The 25090-nt window shown below is 38.8% G+C and overlaps 1 protein-coding gene across 4 annotated transcripts in view; it reads left to right on the top strand.

Moving 5' to 3' along the window:
* CRB1 (crumbs cell polarity complex component 1) overlaps nucleotides 1–25090 on the top strand; it is a 107280-nt gene that overhangs the window by 34845 nt on the left and 47345 nt on the right. For all 4 annotated transcript variants that reach the window (XR_012624168.1, XM_074832746.1, XM_074832744.1 and 1 more), the window contains exons 3-5: nucleotides 2351–2546; nucleotides 5982–6121; nucleotides 7377–7559. Coding sequence is in view for 3 of the 4 variants with exons in the window: in XM_074832746.1 (XP_074688847.1) it covers nucleotides 2351–2546; nucleotides 5982–6121; nucleotides 7377–7559 (519 nt within the window). In the remaining variant the exon portion in view is untranslated. The remainder of the gene's footprint in view (nucleotides 1–2350; nucleotides 2547–5981; nucleotides 6122–7376; nucleotides 7560–25090) is intronic.

The following is a 25090-nucleotide window of genomic DNA, read 5'->3' as shown; positions in this document are numbered from 1 at the left end:
TTTCATCCTTGCCTGCATTTGCTTTTTATTGACTGGGGCTGTACAAAGAAGTGCACAGTAGGACTCATTTGAAAAGCAAGCAGTGTAAGAAATAATCTTAGTTCTTCAAAGAAACTGCAAAAGTTATAAATATCACTTATATCAACCTTCCCAGTCTCTCAATTCAAACCACTTGTGCGGTTTGGTATCTGCTGCAATACCCTGCCTGCTCTAGGATGGGATGCCTTTGCTTTTGATGGTGTAGCCCCATGCAATAACTGCAGCAAGGCTTGTTGGTGTTCTTTTTCCTTTCTGGCATATGATATTTGGCATACAGCATATTTATAACAGAATGTTAGACTGAGGTGCAAATGCAGATCTAATCTTTTCATCTCTCTTCTTCACATATAAGAAAGCCTGACAGCAGATTCAGTAGAGGCTGGGAAGGAATTCCCCCCGTTTGCATGGCATATCGCATTGGCTGGATGCATTATACAGAGAGAAGTTTTCTTCTGAGGCAACATTGCCGAAGGCAGGTTACTGGGCTTGATAGATTAAAGACATGAACCAAAACAACAACGCTATGTTCTCATGTTAATCGTCAGGCTGTTCTCAGGCCTGTAGTTTTAAATTTGGCTGAACTGAGGATCAGTTGCACAGGGCTTGTTTTGTCACATGATTTTTAGTGTTCACAGTAAGCTGTTAACAAGCTCTGGCAGATTTACGGTCACTAGACATACTTCTGCAAACACATTGTTTACAATTACAGTGAATTCACAGGGCAATGACCACAGAGGGATTGCTCACTATATCTGGATGTAATGTACATTACCATAAAGCCATAAGAGAGCGTTCCTGTGCTAGGATCTCGCGACAGGCTCCTGCTGAAAGTAGTGGCTAGCTGAGCAGTGAATCTAAAACTGGGAGCACGGGACCGGCAACTTCACCCATCCAATGTTCTATATGTGGTCTCAAGGAACTATAAAAATATATTCTCTCAAATTACAGCAGTAATATTTCTTAACTACTGGAAAGATGAACTTGCACTTTAATGTTTAAATACAATTTAAAATAGTTATGAGCTAACACCCTCAAATTTTGTTTTGGCATTTTAAGATATTTCCAGGTATTTATCCATAAAATGGATTTTTTTTTTTAAACAAAGATGCTACATTCAAAAGGGTCAAAGTAAATTAATAATCAAATAACAGTGCTAAATATTAGTAATCTCAATGTTTTGAGAAAGGTGTTCTGAGTTAAACATACAAATTCCATAGCAGGACAGAGCTGGCAAAAACAGCACAAAGAAAGAATTATAGGTGAGCTCCTAAATAAATTGCTAAGATAATACCCATCATCAAAACATGTCTGTTCCCATCTTTTGAAAGCCCGCCCCATCATCTTGTACTGAAAACTTCACCTCTCCAACGAAATGGAACCCATTCTCAGGGCTTCACATTCTCTTTCAAGTAGGAAATTCCCCTGAAAACTATTTACAATACTACTGCTACTTTGGTAAGCCAAATAAGAGATAGGGAAGTCCACTTAAAAGCAGCTTCTTCATTATAATTTGCCATTTTGCATCTGTTTTGTGGCTGATACTGTAGCTGTTAAAACAAATTGACTTGGCGGGTGAAAATTGTTTAAAAAAATATCACTCTATTACTCAAAATACTAAATAAGTGTATAAGCATACAAACCGCTGAAATAATCAAAGCAGGAGCTGTAAGGCATTAATTATGAAATTTTCTTAGTGTTTCCTGGACTGTGCTAGAGATAAGAAAAAGGAGTGTATATTTAACCTGCCAACTATCATAAATAGCTGTAAACTAATATTAGAACTCATTTAGTTCCATCAGTTAACTCTGAAGAGCAGCTCCAAGATTCTGACCTGTGCAAACATGGCATCATGGATTTATTTACACATTGCTAAATCTTAAAAAAAAAAAAGCAATAAAACATAGGCAAACAGACAGTTTCCCAATGAATTCAATTAACTGTGCAGCTTTAAATGGACTCTTCTGAGGTCATTAAATTACTAGTCACTTCTGTATTATATAAATAGGATAGTAGCATGGTTTGAATAATCTGAAAATTAGTTCATTCTGTTTCTATGTTCAAGCTAACATAAAAAGTTGCTATTCTACCTATTCTTGTGAATAACAGCTGGTTTGTTCTTTTGTAAGTTCTCCCAAGCATTGAAAAAACTAGTCTTGCAATGCACATTGAGGAGGAAATGACTTTTAAAAATAGGCAATTGTTTAAATAAAAACAACCAATCATGCGAATATTGTAATTAAAACAGTCCTGGCTGAGATGTCCAAAACTATCTCCTAAGTTTGGGATTTGCTTGTTTTCTTTGCTTTTGAAGGTACAAACTGTGAGCTGGAAATAGATGAGTGCTGGTCACAGCCGTGCCTGAATGGGGCGACCTGCCGTGACTCCCTGGGGAGCTTCACCTGCTCCTGCACACCCGGCTTCCTTGGCCACCTCTGTGAAACCAACATCGACGAGTGTGCCAGCCGGCCGTGCCTCAACAGGGGACAGTGCACAGACAGTGACAACGGGTAGGTCTTGTACAGCTAGGTAACGCTAATGGAAGGTGCTAGTAGCTCCTCTGTTTGCAAAAGGGAATTCGACGAGAGCCTGCACTGCCAGGTAGCTGATTTAATTTCCAATTGTGGACATCACTTCTTGATCCTGCACTGATTTCAGTTTAAATTTGAAAAGGATTAAAGAAAGCAAGTCTGGTGTCAGAGCCAATAGGACAACAAAATATTTATGGCAAAGACTGACCAAGAAGTACATTTTTCACATTTTTCACAGTTTTACTTTAAATGTTTACAACATGTTGTTTGTCTGGCCCTGAGGATTGTCATTTAGAGATGAATTCTGTTTCTAACACTCATCAGACTTCAGTTTCCAAGAGAGATGTGAGAGTGTATAAAATTGAATTTGCCAACAGTGGCTGCCCACACCAACAGACAGAATTAGAAGAGGCAGAGGAAAACTGTAATAATAGTAACCATAGTAATAGATATCATTAGGAAATGTGTCAGAAACTTTACAGGCATATAGGATAACAGCTCCTTATTCAAAACAGCCTGCAGTCCATGGGCAATAATTAAAAAATAAAGAGTATACAAAGCAACAGAAAAGTGAGCTTCTCCACCTGCTGTTAATAGCCCTACGCAGAAGTTCATCCCAGGCAGCCAGAACTCTGACATTCATTCACTGACACTGGCTTTGCACACTCAGCATGAGATTCCCAAACTGAAAATACATGTGCATAAGCTCAGTCTGAAAGTTCATAAGTGTATTCATGTAGACGCTCCTCTCGCCAATATAAGATTTGTCCTCTATTGTATATTTTCCAGTTTTTATAAAGCAGTTTTGAAGATTTTAGTGCCCAAAAATCAGTCCAAAAGTCACGTCAGTGAAAGGCATGCTTGCCTTGAATGAGAGGAGGAAGAGATCATGTTCTGGGAATGAGCTTTTGTACAGGTGGTGACATGGCACCTACCTTGTGGAGCTCCTTTTCAGCAGCGCCAAATGACTCTGAATAGGACAAAGCAATTTACTATTTTCCAGTGTAGCTAAAGCATGACAGCAGGGAGAGGGAGGTCACCTTGCACCTGACTAGTTCACAGCAGACCCACTTAGTAACCTGCAAACCTTTTCAGGATACATGCATGAGGTGAGAAACTGGGATGCTCATTCAGGCCAGACTTAATCCTACTCATTTTTCTTCTAGCTTTTAAAGCTGAGGTACATGTAAGAGCAATTTTAATTGGCTTGTAATACAGCAGGATATCTGGAGACCGATTGGAGCTCTTACCACATTTGTTACATGATGAAAAGGATTGGACAACAAAGCAATTCAAAACAGAAGGGTGTCTAGCAATTTCCTCTCTTTTGTGTATTTTTGGGGTTAAATGAAGAATTGTAGTCTTTAAAAAGTAGTTTTCTGTTTCTGACTAATGCTACAGTACAGCTGAGGCTTTTGTGTGTGTCACCAGCTCTCACAGCAATGTGCAAGATGACAGATTTAGCATTAAAAGCTGTAAATACAAACACCAAACCAAATTCTTGCCCAAATTTCAGACTGATCTTCCAGTGATGTTTCATGAATGCAACAAAGTAGAACTTGATGTCTTAAAAAAAAAAAGTTTCACATTATCAAACATTTCTTATTTAAACTCAACAATTTACAGAGGTTCCTTAGTAGGACCTGCAAAACCTGCTGTGTGCAGGCACAGAGGATACCTCTGCATGCTCCAAGCCTTTTTTCCATAGGAAATATTCCCAGGACCTCCAATGCTCTTCTGATTGCATAGGAAAGAACATCTGCACATATTGCTTTTTGCATATTGGGAGACCATCAAACAAGAAGCCCCAAAATAATGTTAGGTAGAGTATCTAAGAGTATCACTCTTAATAGAAAAAGCCATCTGCCAGCTTAGTCATAGACTTCCCACAAGCAGGGCATCCTCCAGAATCTCTGAAGGTCAACAGCAATGCCAAACACTTAAAGGTATCCGAGAAAAAAAGACACAGAGATAGGGCTTCACATTAAGCAGTGAGTTGTGAATATTCCTCACTGCTCCATGATTCTGGACCAAAGGGTAAAAAGAAGATGGACTAAAGCAGAAAAAAATCTCTTGCCACAAAGCTGAACAGCACCAAACTGAAGGGACTTGGAGGAAATGTGCGAAAAATACAGCAGAAGAAAGAGACTTCTGTTTTGAAAACATACCTCAGAATGAAAATTATTTTTCTAATTCACATCTTCCTCATTACTTTTTATATCCTAAATTCAAATGCCACCTGGTCTAAGTCACCTCTGATTTTGATTTAAGAATAATCCATACACTAGTAATAAACTGGTCTGCCAGAAGTTTCTGCTTATGAACACTTAAATAGTGTAGTAAAAAGTTTACGCTTTTTGGTCTGTTAGACTGCAGGAGCCAGTTTTTCTCTGATGTTCCCCTACGTTCAACAATTTCACTTTCTCTCCATATATTTACTCCAAGTCTAAGACTTAGATATTAAGAACAGAAATTATCAAATATGTATACTTATGTCTTATTCATCAAGATTCCCCATGATTTCAATTGTACAATAAGCAGCATATCATTTTAATATAGTGAAGCAATATAAGAATAAATTTTTGTTTCTGATAATTATTAGACAAAGATCATTCAAGTATGCACATTTAACACAGTTATCTTATAAAGACCTGTCTGTATTTATGACATGTACAAGTTGACCTTATACCTTATGACCTAAGCATAACAGTTATGTATCTTATAATAATTAGCTCACCTGAAAAAAAAAATCACAAAGAAAAAACCCCAGATGTTACTGATTACCTGCACACTGTTCATTTATACATACTAATTTGTTTACTTCTAAACCCATAATAGTAACATTGCTGTCAAAAGGAAACCTGTATTACTATTATTATTGGAACTATTAAAACAATTGACATTTTTGTTCTAACCTGAAAATAAAATACTGTTTTTCATCAAAGAGAAAATATCACTTAGTTGAGGAACAGAAATTGCCTTACTTTTTTCCAATTCAATTTCTACCATTTCAAGAGAAAGGGATACTAACACACTTAGTGCCTCTTCCCTTTTCATTTTGTGAATAATGTTAAGCCTACAAAAATTGCATTGGAAATGACAGAAACTTCTTTCCCAAAAATAAAATAATAATAAAAAGAGTTTAATAATTCTTAGAAGAAATGATCTGTCAAAACCATTTTAAATTCACAAGCAGGTTTTTTCCCCAGACAAACCCCACATATTTCAGGAAAAATCTCATTGTTGGTTCCCAATTTCTGCGGTTTCTCCTGGAGCACCAGATGGTGGTCTTAAGCCTGGACTCAACTGTGCAAGCTGCTAGCCAAGGCTACACAAGAAGCCTGCTCAGGTTTGGGAGCAAAGCCCAGATCTCCTGACTTCCAGCTAGAGTGAGCATTGCATTCTGTGTTACAGGTACAGCTGCAACTGTACTGGTACTGGATTTATGGGCCTACACTGTGAGACCCTAGCTCCCTTATGTTGGTCACAACCATGCTACAATAACGGCACTTGTGAGGACAATGCTGACAATTACATATGCCACTGTTGGCCAGGTAAGTTCTAAGTTCTCCTATAAGCACTCTCTTTCCTTGTGTAGTAGAGGTGTCCTCATTTTTTTGCTGATACAATAACAGGCTGAAGCTACAGGTTGAACCTTAAAAATACTCTATAGGCTTGTGTTTAGACAGGCTTCACTCACCATGAGTCAGAGCCTTATGGGTGAGTTGCTCTCCTTTCCCAGCTAAGGACTGATTTCCCTGCACAGCCAAGGTGGGCAAAACCAAAAGTTCCAGTGTTATGATGTCAAGACAGGAGATAAGTCAAAGTTGGGATCCAGCTTCCAACTCCCAGTTGCTTAATCCTTCAACCCTTGTAATAAATGAATCACTGCTGCAGCTGACCCTTCATTAACATGACCTTTAAACCACCTAAAAACTTACTTTTCAATGCAAAATATTTGTCTGTTTATGAATAAAAATTAAACTAGGTGTTACATCAGGAAACTGGTCTCCTTCACGTCGCTAGTGCAAGTTCTTCTGACTGGCAGCATAGGGTGGAACACACTGGGCTGTGTTCTCCACCACCAATGTTTGCATATCCAGCCATTTGTAAAAAGGCTCCCACACTCCCACTGGGGATACAGACCCTGTGTTCTTGAGAGACACGGTGAATCTTTCAGCACATGGACTAACTACAAGAAGTCTCTCTAGAAAGTTTAATGTCTGTGTCCTTACTGAGGTTGCAGGAGCACATCACACTGTGAGGAGTAAATGCCACAGTGTTGTTGGACTACATGGTTCTTGGTGCATTAGAAATCAAAAAATTAGGCAGAACCCTTAGCATTTTCCAGAAATTGGGGAGTTTTGTGGCACTTCAAATTCCAGATAAAGCACTTCACAAACACAAAATAATTTACACTCCCTGCCCTCCTCTGTCATAGGGAGGTGGTGTAAAAGAGATGGAAAACTTCACACAGCCTGAGAGCATATCTACAACACAAGGCGGCATGCCTTGTTATCCACACGGATCTCCACATTACTTCCTAAAAAACCCCAAAGTCTGTACAGCCCAGCAAATCTCAGCTAGCTAACGCAGAACAGCCACAGCAATATCCTGCTGCTGAGCCCTGACATAGAGCTGCAAGGAAACGTTCACACCTTTGAGAAACAGAGGGAATCTTTTAGCACATGACAGAGTCTGAAGCCAAGTGCATCTAGTAGTCACAGTATATATTCATAATAGTATTTTCGGGTCTGGAATGAAGGAATGCACATGAGTTAAATGCCTTCTCCTCTGGGCTCTCTGCAGGCTATGTGGGCTCCCGCTGCGAGGAGGACATCGAGGAGTGCAGCAGCAGCCCCTGCCTCTCCGGGGGGGTCTGCGTCGAGCGCTCCTGGGCCAGCCGCTACGGGAGCGTCCCAGGCCTGCCGCCGGCCTTCCGCTACGACTCAGCTGAGGGCTATATCTGTAGCTGTAAGCCTGGCTTTACCGGTAAGATTCCCTTGGTGAAAGCCTAGGAAATGATGCACTGAAGTATTCTGATGTTTAGGCCTGGCTGTAAATAAATGTTTAAATTAAGTTACGCGTTTGAAGGTGCCATAGTGCAAAGGGTCCCTCTGGCGGTCACCACACTCGTGTTTCTGTAGGGATTGGTATGGAATGAAGGGAGGTGGTTGCACGAGTTGCGAGCCTGAACAATTTATAGGAAGAGAGCAGCGGGGTCCAGGTGTGGAGGCCCCTAAGGCAGCCCAGGCAGCAGCAGCAACGCCGTCTCCTCCACTGCCTTGTCTGCAAAGCTTCACCGTCCAGAGCCGCACTCGCTCGAACTAGGCCCTAAGCTTCAGTTAGCGGGTGTTGTATCATGAGGTTGAAATTCACTGTGCACAGGTAATATATTACACGAATGAAAACTATGAATAAAAAATGAGAGAGTGTGTTCATAAAACAACCATGAAACAACACTCCCAAGCTTTCGCTGTTTCTGTCTGTACACTCCTTGCATAATTCTACATAGCGGCACTGGGGACTGGCAGGAACACTTCTTCATCTGAGCACAAGGCAAGGTTTTGTATAGATTTGGCAGTGTAGTGTGTTGGTGATATTCTACAGCTTGAATGAAAAATAACCAAGTTGTGTGCATAGCTGTGTCCTTAAGGAAAAAAAAAAACCCTTATCAAAATTACAGGTAACCATAATCCTATAAAAGATGTGTTAAGATTTGCATTTAACACAGCCTGCACAATTTAGCACAGCCACAAACAAGTTGGGTTTGGATTGTACACTTATGGGTCTACAGTATTTTTCTGTCAACTCCATTCTCTTGTTTCTTCTGAAGGAAAGAATAATCAATAGCTGTATTAAGTTAACCAGTTTTCAATCCCTCATTCCATTTATGTCCTAAGCATTTTACAGACTTTCTTATGCCTCCCAGTGAGTTGCATGACTGCTGTCTCCAACAAGGCAGGTACAAAAGTATATAGAGAGCACAACTTTCACTCTGAATTCCCCATGTATTTTCTTCAAAGTGGCATTGAGATGTGTTTGCTTTTGTTCCTTCCCTTCCCCTTAACTGTCCTTCCCCATCCTGTCACTAAGTGTTGCTGTTGTTCTTTTGTTCTGCCAAAGAGAGTATATTATGAGGCTTCTACTAAGGCTTTTGATATCCCTCAGGCTGTCCTAAACACCCTTACCTCTTCACATACCACTTCTTTCTCTTTGCTTCCTTCCAGTGATGTCCAGCTCTCAAGTTTCTTTTCCTCCCCACTCTAATTAAAAAACTTCTATGCTCTGTGAGGCAATGCAGAAGGCGTTTCCTTGTTTAATCATCATCCTTTATCCTCTCATTTCCTTATCAATTGCCTTCACCTGGCTTGTTTGCCTGATCTGGGTCATGATTCTGCTGGTTTCACTCCCTACTTCCCAGGGAGTACAGGTAGACTCTTAACTGGTCTGAAAAAAAAAGTGTCAGAATCTATTTAAATCTATTAATTCATTTTTTTTCAATAGATAAACTACTCATTCACAATGTAGAACTCTCCAAAGCATGACTGAGAGAAGTCTTGGAGACTCTGAAATTTCTACTGACTTCATATGCAAATTACATTTCTTTTTTTAAAATCTTATGTAAGTTTAGTTATCCATGTACCTGTTGGGTACTATATCTAACTTTCATTAGAAAAAAAACCCAAAATAGTTATCCTTACCAAACAGTGTACCCAGACATCTGGAGGCAAGAAGAACATAATCTTTAACAAGGGATGGTTGTAAAAGCTGCATGTGAAATGTCATTCAGTAACATGCTGCAAAATAGTGGCAAAACAAGATTAATCTTGCTACTCTTGTCACATCCTTCCCTGCCTGTGTTTTTCAGCAGGGCTTAAATTTTAAACTCTTTTTTTATTTTACTGGCCTGTGTGAGATACAACATTGCCGAGCAATTTACATATTTATCGAGAAAACAGCAGGATTGCTCTAACTGTCACCTAGCACCCTAGGTTCCCAGGCTTTGTTCTAACAGCCCTTAGGTACAATGCAGCTAACCTCCCCAGTCCCCCCAGTAGCACTGTGCAGGTCTCTCTGGCCCTTCTCCTTCCCCCAGGTAATCTGGAAGTAGAAAGTGTTCAAAATGAACCTCAGCCTCCTTGTATGTCAGAAGTGTTGAGAGAAAAGCCTATAGGGTAGAGTGGAAACATTCACTTCTGATGATGATAAGTAGTTTCTCCAATTATAGCCAAATTCATAATAAATAAATCATGTGTTTTACTAGGAATTAAAGAAGATTTAGGATTAGAGTTGATAGCAGTAGTATGATTCAAGGTAGCAGACGAATTGCTGATCAGGATCACTCTAGTATATGGGTGCTTATCTAATGTATATGAACTAACAGTCAACTGGACAAGAGGTCAGATCCTCTCATCTGGGTATCAGTACATTTCACTGACAGCCAAAGTCCTACATTTCTGTGGCTGTGGGTCAGGAGTTCTTCCAGCCTTAACGCTTGAATAATTGTGTGTTCTTTAGATATAAAACCCCAGATTCCTATTGAAAGAGGACAAAGATTTTCTTTAATAAATCACATTCAGTATTTTATTATGGCTCTTTACTCAGTAAAGCACTCACAGAACATTATAATCACACTTCACTGTTCAGACTAATATGAAGAAATAATAATCTGCATACCCTGCATTGGGAGGGCCTGATCCAAAAGCCATTGAAATCAATGGAAAGATGTCATTAAATTGAGGATGGTTGTCAATTTTGTAACAAGCAGAAAATGGTGTCTTTGAACTTAGTGGATAAGATTGCAAACAAAATACTGTAATTCAACTGAAAAACTGAGAATACCTACCTTTTGGACTACAATTTTAGCCCCAAGGGCAGGAGATAATGGAGCCTAAACACATGCCTATGTCAGGATAAAGTATTTCCCTACCCAGCTGGGAGAAAGTAATAAATATTATCTGGCAGGATCTTGTTATAGATAGTGATTGTTAGGTGACTTGAAAATAGTCAGTAGTCCTACTAAAATTCTTGGAACAAATCTGCAAACAAAATTATTTCACAATTTGATTCTTAAAAATAAGACATAAAAATCCCAGTCTGGAGACTTTATCCCAGCTAGAAACTCTTTGAGGCCATTGGATATATGCCTTATCCCAGATCCAAGATGGAAAATTTCTGCGCAGGTTCTACGAAGGGTTAAACTTCTCCAGCTCCCTTTTAAATCAAAGGGTTCAGAGATGCTCAGATTTCAAGAGGTCTCTACTTCTGCAGTAGCAAACCCTAGATTTTTTATATTACCTTGGTCTGCTGGCCCCCTAGCACAACAGTACTTTTAATAGATTGGGCTTTCGTTTAAAGGGCTTGTGATTTGTTACTTCTAGCTAGAGGGAATAGTTACCCTAGAGCTGTGTCCTTTCATACCGTGGATATATTGTATGCTCTAGCCCTGCACATTTTTTAAAAAGACTGTTATTTGAAAGGTTAAACTTTTCACTTTGCTCATGAAAACATATGGAAAAGGAGGAGGGCAGAGCTATGGATTTGGTAGTGACTCATTTCACCAGGTTGTAATAAACTTAACACCACGTCAAAATTAAAGAGCTTCTGAACTTGCAAGGTCTATCAAGTGACACATTCCAGTGTTGAACTGAGCCCAAGGAGCAGTGAGTGTGCAAGGCAGGTGGGTCCTGCTCCGCAAGCCTTGAACACCATGCTGCCCCTGGTCCCCAGGTGGGTGGGACAGTGCTGCGAGCAGGGATGAAGACCATCCATTTTGCTGCTTCAGCAGGATGAGTGTAAGAGGAGCAGAGCCCACTGACCCATTTGTAGGCAGGGTGTCTGCTGCCTGCTGACATGCAGACGAGCGCTGGCTGCTGACAACATTACCACTTCTGGTGTCTTGTTATCCGCTCTGTGCCAGCTGTGCCACCAGCACCACTGCTTGCTTTGGCATCATGAATTCCTAAGTGGTTTTTGGCCTTTTCGTTTATTTGTCTTGTTTTCTGTTTTTCCGTTTTAAATTTCCTTGGCCCTTTTCCCAGTCTGTTGGACTGCTGGAAGAGAAAATGATATGATCAGACTGGTGTCATATGCATATCGAATTCCTGGCAAATGCATGGGGGAAAGAAACTGTCTCCTGGAGCCAGAAGATGAGGCAGATAAATGGCCAATGTGGGAGAGTACTGAACATTCAACAAACTAAGGAAAACCTCAACCCAGATACTGAACTGTAAATATCATGAGGCCAGTGCTTAAAAACTGAATCATCTGGACTCTTATTCTGCACTTAAGCCAGGGTGAAAGCACACAGGGCATCACACTTCTATTTCCCTAAACATCTTTACATGCTGCTATAGGTAGACTACCTAGCAGATGACAGGATAGACTATGTCTTAGCCCGCCATACTGCACTCTCCTGGCCTGTGACAGTATTATACAGACATAAATATTATTTATGAGCAATAGGTAGGATAGTAGGCACATTATCACTAACTTGGGAAGCTAAAAAGACATATATATATATTTTTGGTTTCTTCATTTTTCAAATCCCCTTCTTAACCATCAGTACAATGACCACAGAGCTGCCATCTTTCTTAGATATCTAAAGTGATGTGAGTCTTACAAAAATGAAATCAAGCAGATGAATAGCAGAGTTCTCATCTTGTCCCCAAACTCCAAATTTTAATTTCTGCTTTATTTCCTTGTCTGTCCTTCAGCTGTTCACATCACAGTAGTCCATGACTCCTCCATTACATCAAGTTAATCCACTTTATTTCATGGCCTGTCATCACAGTTTAAAAGGTCATTTTCTCTTGATTCTGAGACCTTAGAAGAAGACAAGACTGTTCAAGGAAAGAATGAGCATAAAAAAAGAGGAGATACAGAGAAAAAAGACAACTTTTAATTTAAGGAGGTTTCAAGGGCACTGCTCATCTTTTCAGTGGGACTCAGGCTTCTCCCATAGGCAAGGCAGGCACTCAAGTTCAAAATGGAAAGGTCTGGAGGTACCATTAGCTAATTATTATTCCCTTACAAGCAAAGGTTCAAGAAGGAAAATGCTGTTACTATCAAGGACCCATTCAAAGTTAGCTGGTTTAAGGAGAAATTCCAAATACATATACAAATACTACACATGTGAATTGCTGAAAAACAGAATTAGGGCTTGGTGTATATATAGGCTTCTTACCACTCTGGAATTGTAGAAGGGCTGCAATGGGGATGCAGACATACATCTTTTCTGCCTAAATTCTATTCATGATCAGTACAGGATGCCTTTTACACTGTTAGACTGCTGTGGAAGTTTCCCTTACAAAATCAACTTTGTGATGCTGGGCACTTTTGCAGCAAAACAAAAAAGTGTTGCTATATTCTAAGCATGGGAAAGAAGTTACTGCTTTTCTAGAGATATTTCTACAGTGCTGCCCTATCTCCATTTCAGACTCTGTGATCTCCATATACTCCTGTGTTCAAAAGTACAGGGGGGAAAAAGGAAGAGGAGGACCTTCTCTCACTGCTCCCTGCCAGTCTCTAGCAGCTCCAGCATTACAAGACCAATGTAGGCAAGGGCTGTACCAGCACAGGATGCCCTCAGGCACTTGCTGCCTGTAAAAATCCAACACACAAAAAAAGAAATTAGCACTTTAAAGTATTTTTTCCATCTCTACTAAAACCTCTGATCTTGAAAGAACATTTGGACACGCGTTTAATAACTCTATCCACTAATAATATTTAACATTTCTTCAGTCGGTAGCATCCTGGTAAGGAGATGTTCCAATAGTCATCAGAATTGGTTCCTTCTCAGTTTTCCCTTCCTCCTCTAATTTTGTCACAGAGTTCTTACTTCTCCTCTTTTTTCTTGATTTTTGGAACTGGTCAGGATATTCTCTTTGAATGACAGAGTATAACCGTTTTCCCTGGCCCGCGGACTACTCCAGGAAGGAGGCAGACAGCTTTTCAAATGGTTTCAGACTCTGAGAATACAGCATGCTCACTAGTTTCTTACTTTTCTCTTTATTCACTATTGATCAAACTGTTTTCTTCACAGTAAGCAGTAATCATTTCTCACATGTTTAGCTCCCACACCAAACTCATTGTTAGGTCAGTCTTTCTCTGGATAGTCCCCCAGAAGGAAAGCTGAGGTTGAACTCACAATTCACACACTCTGGGCCATAATGGCCATACGAAGGGAGCATACCTCAGAACATTCATGGCAGCACTGAAATTAGGCTATATCTGGAGGAATTTAGGAATTTGCTATTTCTTTATCAGTTTCCATTACAGAACTCATGGGACATTTCTATTTCAACTCTACTGCACATAGTGCTCCTCTTCAACAACTGTAAGAGATACCATTTACTGCAAGTGTAAGTTTTACGTTCTTCATCCATATAAATTACCACAGCAGCTAAGACTGACTTGTGTTATTCATGACAGCTCTTTCCTTAACAGACTATACCTTGAGATACTTTGTGAAAGCCTAATAGCATTATTTGCAAGAATTAATCTTCTTATGACTTACCTTGCCTCCCTGCATGGCAGTGGACTGTGAGAGTGACTGTTTAAATGCACCAGCTCTAGTTGTAATGGTTACCTAGTGTTTATCACTGGTTAAAGAATTCTGATTTAGTGAGAGACACTTCAGAAAACAGCAGCATGTATCTCTAAGATAATCTTTCTGTATTTACGACAATATTCTGCAGCTTGGGTTTTGCCTCACTAAAATCTGAGCATTTCATGAATACAAACAAATTCATTCATATATCGTTACTGTGAAGTACATAAGTATTATCCCCACTTCAGAAAAACAGAAAAAAAGACTAAGGTCCAATATGATCATAAGGTATGACATTACCTTATGAACAGTGGAGTCTCACAACAGCCCATGGATTTGTACATCATTATAAGATCCAGTTATCATATTTAATGTGCTCCAAGTAAAGAACTGAAATGGTTTCAGATCCTAGGTATAAAATATGAACCTAGCATGGGTGCTAACTATGCAGAGCACTCCTTTTAATGGAATAAAATCCACCTTTATTGAAAACTTTAGCTTGTCCCTATTATTCCTATTGTACAATGGAACCTTTTGACAGAAGAGTATTTTTGTTGCCAATGACAATCTATGTTAAAATTTTGTAAAAGCTCAACCATGATCATTAGGAAAGAAGCCTTAAGCTTTTCATGACAACACTTTACAGAATTAGCCCCCGGACCTGACAATTTGTTTGCACTCTGAGAATGATATTTAGGGCCCTGATATACCTATGTATATTTTTTCATGAGAAATACGTATTACATGAGAAATACCTCTCCTCTCGTTGCACTGGAAATGCAAAGAGATCACAAACATCACTTCTGCATTATTCAGCACCAAAAGAATGCGCAAATGTCAAGACGTTTTGGGGGGCTTTTTGAGTTAGAAATATATGAAATATAAAACACTAGGAAGCATCTACCAATATTATTTTCAGAACATGTATAGAGTTTTATGCTTTAAAATTTGACAGCTGACCCATCATTACTGTGATCTATTTTCTCTAGTTACACTGATATGTTAAGTTGTATAATGTAGTCCGACGTGATTGACAGAGCCTGCAAGCAGTGGATATTTTGAATCTGGCACATCTCTCTGTGTTAAACAGTGTTGCACATAAACACTTTTTAGCATTAAAAGATTTTTCCTTGAAGCGAAGGAGGAGGGGATGAATGGTTTTTAATCCATAAGCTCCCAGATCTTGCAACACATGGACAAAGAATGTCCTTAGATTTAAGGAATCTGTGTGTCAGGTACCTGGCAGAAAGTTCTTTAAAAAAATAAAAGGAAAAAAAATGGGGAAAAAAGGCAGTTGTATATTATTTGGCAGCAGGAATAATGCTTTTCAAGCACCTGTTATTTTTCTGACACTCATTCCTGGTGGGTCATTCCATCATATGATTGACTACTTGTTAAAAATAGGCTAAATATCCAATAAGAGTTTTCCTTCTGGGCCCTTCTTCAGGCTATGCCTACTTACCTTTTTGATTTCTTTCTTAATACTGTGAATAAACTTTCCTAGCCTTTTTAATTGGCATATCTCGGATATTTATAGTCTCCTGCAATCCAGTTTTGCCAGCTCTTGGCTGAGTTTATGAACCCGCTCAGTTCCATCTTTCCCTATTGAACAATCTCTCTGGCCTTTTCATTACTTACTTGCTTTGACCCCTCCCAGCAACATGCAATGCAGCCTGGAATCAGATTTGGGACTCATTTTCCCCAACTCTTCCTGTTGTTGAAAAACCAGTAATCTTCATTTCCATAATATGAACAGAAACTGCTGTGTATCTCCTGATACACATCGCAGTGCTAGTTCTGTGTGTCTAGCACACCCTGGCATTACAGATAATCCTGTACGTTTCCTAAAGAGATGCATTTCTTGCATATACACATACATCCAATGACAAAGACAACCATTAACAAAAATAAAGTGTGGTCTAAGTGATAACCATGCACAAACCCTGGTCAAATCGAAGGTATTGCACAGCAGAACTTTGCTCATCTTCTTAAGAATATGATTGTCCATGTCAGGAGCTACTTTACAGCATAGGCTTTTTAGCATTGTATTGTATAAGCCTGCATTGTTCTGGTTGAATTACAGTCAAATTGCAAAGTCAAGCAGATGTACAACTTTTTCCCAAACAGAAATGAACTTTCTTTAAATCTACACATCACACAGTTTTCACTAATCTGGAGAAAGTGTTTAACAAGTAGACAGTAAAGAGAAGACCTGTGTTATGGGACTAATATACTTTACTTCCTCAATACATTCTAATTTATGGAACATTTAAGGTCAAATGTCAAGCGATAAACAAAATGACCCAATTTAATAGTTCAATGTTTTACTCAACGGATGATTTTGAAAACGACCTTAATAATCTCACTATTGTGAACCCCATTAAAATCCAGTTTATTGGAAATACAGTAAATTATACAACCAAACATTTAAGCGGCATTACTTCTCTTTTCCCCCCATAATGGAGGAACTCAGGAATGACATTGGAAAAGCTGAAGGAGTTCAGTCAGAAATAGCATGGGGACAAGTAATTCTGAACCATATGGATGTATTTATAAATGTGTGTGTACACACACACATGCGCTAATACACATATATATACATATATATGTAAACATATACATAATAGCTGCTTCAGAGTACTTTATTGCTCTGCTTATAGAAAGTCTTTCTTTGACCACTAATTAAAAAGGTCCACAACTTTCATCATTTCTATTTTGAAGTGCAGTTTTCTGGCTGGATTGTTTTGCGGTAAGAATGATAGATTCCTACCCCCCCCCACCATGGCAGGGACATTGGACCTAGATGATCTTTAAGGTCCCTTCCAACCCAAACCATTCTATGATTTGTCTTCACTCCTTTCTGCAAGATTTGCAGCATGCCATGCATACGCTTGTTAATAAGCAGAGTTTATGTTGGGCTTCATTACTAGTTGATTATTTTAATTGCATGGCTTCTGACAGTGGGAAATGTGTGATGTTTGCATGCCAAACCTGTATATATTTGTTTTGAAATTAATATTGGCCTGTATTCAGATAAAAAGTCAAGATGCATGAGTAAACTTATTTAAGATTAAAGTATGCAGGCTGCTGTTATTTTGCTATCAAATATAAATGGTATAATGCCATTCATCACTTCATTCTTGTAGAGGTTATGGTTTTTATGTAGCTTAGCTACTTGTTTTCATGCTCACAGACTTTTACATGCCTTTGAAATACCATTTCTCACATATAAACATCCCCAAATAACCCACAGCAGTGGGATGGCATTCTTGTTCACCCTTGGTAAAGGGTATTACTTGGTAAACTGCTATTTATATTACCCCCCCAAAAAAGTATAAGCTGCCCTAATTTGTGAAAATATGCAATTTGTTTGAACTAGCATCAGCATTTTGGTACCAGCAGAGCTCTGAGATATCTAAGAGCTCTTAGAGAACTGTTCTCTGTACTCCTTCTGTACGTGTTAGCCAGTAGAGGGAGCATGAAATACTGTTTATGTGTGGCATCTGCAGCACATTAACGAAATCTAGTTTTAGCTGATATTTCAATGCAGTCTTTAGAACCCATCTGGAAGATGCTATTTCTCAAAGACTTTGTGATGGACACTGTTTTCTCGTCCAGATTATTAACATCAATTTTTAGTTTTTGCACCACACAGTTTGATTAGCAGAATCTTCCACATGGAGTTCAGGAAAACTGGTTTTCGGCCAGTCATGCAAAGTCCACTCAGGGCTTTAAGAGCTATGGTAAAAACAAGAACTATGGTTTCAAGTACAGAAGAGTAATTTGATGACCCAGATCAGGGCTATTCCTAGTTAAAATCTGTTAGCACCTTGGAGACTTGGCTTTCACACAAGAATAACAACATAATTTTCCATCCCAAAGTATTGGGTTTTACTGATTATGCCAGTGATACTGCTGATGGAGCTATTGGGGTGAAAGGAGGCAGAGTCCTGCTAAAGGCTAAGCACCCACAATGAATTTTGCACCCTCGTTTGACAAAAAATATGTGTTTGACCCAAGAATTGTGCAACATATTCATGTTTTCCTCTTGATCCTTAAAATACCAGCAAAGGATTATTTCAGACCCTTACATAAGGTTCCCATAATGCCACTGGCATAAATGACATCAGTTTTTAAAACATAAAAGGCACCTCATCTAGGCTCAGAAATGTCAGTAGTAATTACAAACTTTGTTTTAAAGTATAATCAATTCTTTATTTATGGTGTGAAATATTTCTTACCCTTTTGAACTTTCGCTATTCTAAGCCAAGCAATATTGTTGGCATGTTCCTTTAAAAATAATTGCTTCTGGACTGAGAAATTGAATGTCAAGTTCTAACTTGATGTAAATTAAATGGGTTACATTAATAGTCTGGCCTGTGGTAGAAGTGAGTGTTTCAATTCTGGGTTTGACTTCAGGACATGACCTCTTGATCACACAGGTCAGCACTGATGGGAAATATTGAAGAGGTACCCTAGGTTGATGTGGGGAAGAAAGTGTCTTGTACTGATGTACCACAAACTGTCTGATCCATTAAACAGAAGCAATGTCAGACTCCACAGAGGATAAAGCTTAGTTGTCATAGGTCATTATGTTCTTCAAAAAAAAAAAAAGAGTTGGAAGGAAAATCACAATGATGGAAATCCTCAGGGCTGTCATGTACACATAATCTTCTAAACCTTCCTGAATTAACGCTGCCAAGCCTATATACAGGGGGAATGGAGTAAAGAATCAAGTATTCTTAACTTTTACAGTACAAGTATGTCTCAGATTTCCCACCTGTATTTCTTATAAAGGATTATTTAACAACATACAGCATTTTAAATTTCAAAGCAGGATATCTATATAGTTGAGACTCACACTTATGTGATCAGGTCTCATGAAGAATTGCATTCATGAGAGCCATCATGTTCATAAGATCAGGCAATATATAGTTCTTCAAGGCAAAGGAACAGTTGAATTGGGGAGTTTAAATGTGGTTTTTTTCTTTGAAATGTTGTCTCCTGCCTTTAAAATTTACATTCATTTCAACTTCTGAGCAGCCCCAGCTCTGTCAGCCTCTCCTCACAATAGATTTTCCAATCCCTTAATCATCTTCACGGCCCTTTGCTGGACCTGCTCCCATATGTCTGCTTCTTTTTCATACCTGGGGAGCCCAGACCTGGACTGGGGCCATCCATGAAGATGTGGCCTCATCAGTGCTGAGTAGAGGTGAAGAGTCACCTTCCTTGACCTGCTGGCAACATGCTTCCTAATACAGCCCAGGAGGCTGTTGGCCCTCTTTGCTGCAAGGGCACACTGCAGGCTCATTTCCAAGTCATTCACCAGCATGGCAAAGTGGCTTTCCAGCTGGCTGGCCCCCAGCATGAACTGGTGCATGGGGTTATTTGTCCCCAGGTGTAGGGCTTTGCAAATCCTCTTGTAGAACTTCATGAGGTTCCTGAAGATTGCCTATTTCTCCAGCCTGTTGAGGTCCTTCTGAATGGCATCACAACATTCTGGGGTATAAAGAACTCAGAACTCTTCCCAATTTTGTATACATGTATGTACACATATATACAATTTCAGTTTAAAGTGTTAATAAATATAAAAATCACTTTAATGCTTTCATTGGATTGGACTCAAGAGTTGTATAGTTTGCTGGCAATTATTTATCACTGATAAGTCCTAGGTCTAAGGTCTTCTCAAGGACATGAAGACTATGTTTGGACACTGAGTAATAAAAATAAGCTGGTAGAGTGAGCACCAAAATTAATTTTATGTGATATACTACATAAAAGCTCTTACATTAATTGTTCCCTGTAGCATCTAGCTCTTAATTATTCAGTGTTTGCTAATAGGAGGAACAAGTGATAGATAAAGCCTAGTATTTTTATGTCAGCTCATTTGCACTGTTTGAAATAAACTCTGAGGTGACTATAGTAAGGCACAACCTGTTTCTGTGTAGGCACCCGGACTGATTTTTTCAGGTACAAGGAGAATTTCAAAGAAGTTAAGCTGGCCTTTGACTGATCACCTGGGTGCTGATACCTTTTAAAAAAAATATCTGAATTAATTTAGAAAAAAACTTCTGCTGATTGTGTAGGAAGAATCAGATTAAGGAAAGCACAGTCTTTCTCTGGCTGACAATGAAATCTGCACTTTCAATAAACAGCCTCAAAGAGAAGAAAAAAAAAAAAAGCCTAGTATAGACAGATAATTTTTGCTGATAATTAACTGCTAGAAATAGATTTGGTGAATATGATACAGATTGCTCTCCCACCACTCTAATTCTTCATGTCTGGCTGTGTTAACAACACGACACTATTACAGAGAATCATAATGATCAATACAATTATGGCTGTAGTCACTGTCCTATGAGCACTATTTTTTCTTAAGAAAGAGAGTTCAGCATCTGTTATTAGGCCTGTTTGTGAGGCCAGAATGTCATGGTAAATCACTACCTATAGTAACAAATAAGAAAACTATTTAAATGCTGTACTGTGAACGTGTCTGCTCAGCTACAGAAGTTAACTGTAGCACATAAAGACATACAAAAACTAGATTTAGTCTAGCTAAATCACATAACCGTAGTATAACCCAGGAAATCCCCCAAGAAGACACCAATGGACTGTGGCAAGCATGCACAATCTCAGCTGAAGTCCATGCTATCCCATTGCTGTTGGGATTGTTAGGTGACCTAGCAAAAGTGAAGCCAGTTTGGGTCTCATGCTTCCCAGCTTCAAAGATGCATTAAACATATGAAACTTTAGATGAACAAAGCCATCACTTAGATGACTTTTCACACTGCAAAAGAGCTAACATTGCAGGGAATGAGAGAAATGAACACTGCTGCTGAAGTGAAAAGAGGTATGATCTTCTGCCATTCCCATGGACACGGAACTGGACTGAAAGATCCCAGTCCAAAGTCTAAGGTCTTCTCTACTTGCTCTATGGCAAGTCACAGCTATTTACACAGGAAAGAAAACATACATCAGGTAGAGTAACTGCCTTACAAAAAAATTATAGAAGTGGATAGTTCAGGGTAAAAGACTTGGTTTTCTGGATTTTAAGTGATAGTAATTTAGGTAGAAATATGTACTGTAGGAATAGAGAAGTGTAATTACAGCATAAATACAGATCATATTTCATGCTATTCATACAGCTATGCTATGCACAGCTCAAAATACACACAGCATAAACATGTATGTTCACACATTCACATTTTATATTTTTCTATTCTCAGGTCTCCATTCTCAGTTAAGCTCTGTAGGCCCTATTAAAACTATGATTTTCTAATCTACTGGCTTTTTCAGTTTGTTTCAAGATGGACTGACAATGAAGTTAAGTAAATACAGCCACTTTTGTATGTTGTGGAGATTCACGTTGGTTTTAACAAAATGAGAAAATCTTGCAAATGACTGAAATTTTTCAAAGCACCGTTTCCAGGGCAGAAGGCGTTTCACACTAGACAGCACAGTGGCTGTGCTTGCCTACCTCAGTTACAACAAATAGGAAGCAGCCAACAAGAGACAAGGTAGAAAATCCCTTTTAGGGGAGACTAGACATAGCATACATTTCTCAATGGATGTGTTCATCAACAGCAAGCACTCTTTTAAAGCCCTTAAGTGTTTGTAGGACTGAAAATTAATTTGTTTTCCAATTCCAAAGTGAATCATATGCTCCAAACAGATTTTCAAGTCAATGAAACATGACCTTGTATGATCTAATTAAACAACTCAAAGGTATTGGTTGTTTTAAGATCCCTCTGGATATGCTTCAGTTCAAATGCACACACATCATCTGTATGTACAAGCTCATAAATCTACAAAAAATGCAAATCAGATCATTAGTGCTTTGAATTTGACAGTTTTACCACAGTTTTCTAAAAGGTAAAACATGAAAAATTCCTGAATTATATATAATCTTTTTACAACTTAAAGAACACACAAAAAACACACTGGAAGGAGAGAACCAAATATCTTCCTTTGATTTCCAAACATCTGGTCCATAATCACGTATAAACTAATCAAATTCTCTGAAACCTACTATTCCAATTTAGTCTCTGGATGATGTCCTGACCCTCTGAGTGGAGCATTGGACCAGATGATAACCTTCAAAGGTCCCTTTCAATCTAAATTTTTCTATTATTCTATCTTAATTCTCTAGAATTTGTGAATTGATTTCTCTGCTCCAGTGCACATGACTATCTTTGTTTAACTACAAAATATCTATGACTTTTTTTTCTATCTTTTTTTCAGTCTTTTGACTTTGATATTGCTCCTGTGGTCTCCTTCCTCCGCTCTCAATTTTAGCTCAGACCTTTGTGTAGACCTTATGTCTAGCCTGAAGTCTTTCTAAGCATCCCTCATGTTTCCTATATAGATTAATGGTCATACACGTACACACTCACTCGTCTTACTACCCATAAATGCCTGTGTGTCTGACAAGAACGCTCTCTCAAATGCCAACACAAGTATCTTTGGGCGTACCGTTGATTCCTGTATTTCCATTTTCTTTTTCCCATTCACATTTTTCTCTGCTTTTTCATCTGTTTAATCTCCAAAATCTTACCTGCTATTTTCACTTCTTTGTTAATGTTATCCTTCATAAATCACCCTTCTCCACTTTAACCTGTCACAATCTGTAATTTTGCTCTCCCTCCTCTCATCAACACTTCCTAGCTCATATCAGCGATGTGGCCATAGCTACAGACAAGTTCATGCAGCCAGAAAACCCACTCAAGAAGGATGCTGCCTCGGAAAATTGGGCTGCCACTATTTGATTTTCTTTCTTACCTCCATCGGTCAAATGCAACAGCAGCTGCCTCTTTTACCTATATATAAAGCTGACTGTAGAAGTAGGGAAATGAAAGGAAAATGAGTGCCATGCAGGGACATATTTCTTCACCAAGTTTTTCTTTACTCCAGATTCAGACCCTAATCCTACAATTGGATCCACATGGCTGGCTGTGTTAATCGAAATATGGGATGAAGGTGTAGGCTACAAGCAACAGTTTTGCCATGCTGCCCTTCTAGGACATGGCCCTTTGCCATTTTCAGGCTATATGGGTCTGACCTCTGGCTGTGCTGCTCACACAACTTTGCCTAAGGAGCACTCACAGTCTGCAGAGCAGGCTCATGAAAAAGGCTGGCTGATCTATCCGGAAGCTGAAGCCAATGCTTAACTCAGTCAGCTGTTTCCAATATTTATAAAATAAAATAAACACACCAGATCTCACTAAACAACTAATCACCTACAGCATGTACATGATTTTCTTTTTTTTTTTTTTTTTTTTTTTTTCAAATGAAAACTATTTTAGGTGTGACAAAACATGTGAAACAAGTGGAAAAAACATTTCCAAGTATTTTTGCTCTCAGAAAACATTTAATGATTGAAGAGATTAAGGGACTGGGGGGTTTTACTACTTTAAAAAAATCAATTTTTACTGAAAATTCAAACTAGTCTATGAAGCTTCAGGCCAGCAACATTTAAAAAGATTGAGTTACAGCATGCCATTCTGAATGTAGCACATTATGAATTCCATATCCCTCAGCTAGAGTGACATATTTAATGATTAAGCCAAGTCACTCAACTGTATTTCTATTTTAATTTTTTTTTTCCCTAGCCAGTATTAACTTTATAAGTACATTTCAAATAGCAAGAGGAAAAATAACAGAATAGTGAATTCATCTGCAATAAAGGAATAACTAGCAAGGTCTTACAACTTTACAAAATTAGAGTTCTTTGTGAAAGGTATCGTGCAAATTAGCCCAGTGTTAGCAAATGCTTATTATCCTACTATTTTAAAGTATCCAATTTTCCATGTGCTCCACCTCTGCCCTGTATTCTGCCTTCATTTTACATGAGCTTTTCCTGCTAAGAATTCAATAAAAATTGCCATATTAGATCAGATCACTGGTCACATTAATTTCAGTATCCAATATAAGCCATTTTGTTACTGAAGAAAAATAGGAGAAAAAAAAAAATCCATTTAAATACTCCTCACTTGCTCTACACTGATGTACATAAGAGTAAAACCTCCTTCCTGACCTCCATGACAACTGATTTATGCCCAGAAGCATGAGTTTTAATTACGATGACATAGAGATGGTCAATTTATTTCCTTGCGCTTACTCACTCATGAACGTGCATTTCCTCCTTCCAGCAAAGAGTAATTATCTCTTTGCAATTATCAGCACAGATGTGGCAAAGTTCGAATTTTCATGATTGTCTGCTAAAACCTGGAGCCCCGAAGAATATATGCTCTGCCAGATCTTTCCGCTGGCCTCAGGATTAATGAGTCCCTTGAAAAAAGTTGTTTCTGCCTGGGGTAGGATTTTGTAAGAGACATTTCCAAAACTGTAAAGTACAGGTAGAGGAAGCATTATTGCAAACTCTTTGTCTTTGTCTTCCATAAAGCGTATTCTAAAGGGTATGCTACAATTTGAGTTTCTCCAAGGTTTACTCCCACTTGCATTTTATACCTATATGTGTATGGATACATATACGTGCATGTATAGTTTGACACATCTACAGCTCAGTTGCTGGGAATTATTTTATTAAAGGAAGTCCCAGAAACACAGAAAAAATAAAATTGGAAGGGACAGATGTGCAGGTATCGTTTGGGCTATCTATGCGTCTAAGATAGGATCAGCTGACTGGTGTCATGCTGCACTTTTGTCTCTAACCTATTTTTAAGGACCCAAAGCAGACCTTATGGCACCCAGTGGGAATCTTATGCCTTATTATCTTTAGAAATATTTTTCTGAAGTGTGGCTTGGATCTTTCTTGGTGCAGGTCAAACCCATGACTTCTTCATTTGTTTACTATGGTCTCAGGGAACAGTGTGCATTCTTTTTTGTACTAAAAGACTGTTGTCACGTCTCATTTCCTCTCCTTGTCTTTCAACTAAACAGCCCTACTTTTTTAGTCTTTCCTCACTCCTTCTAGACCTGTGATTATTCTCACTGCTCTCCTCTGAATTCT

This window comes from Strix aluco, chromosome 8 (genome assembly GCF_031877795.1).
Source record: "Strix aluco isolate bStrAlu1 chromosome 8, bStrAlu1.hap1, whole genome shotgun sequence".
Taxonomy (NCBI): domain Eukaryota; kingdom Metazoa; phylum Chordata; class Aves; order Strigiformes; family Strigidae; genus Strix; species Strix aluco.
This window is presented reverse-complemented; position numbering and strand designations above follow the sequence as displayed.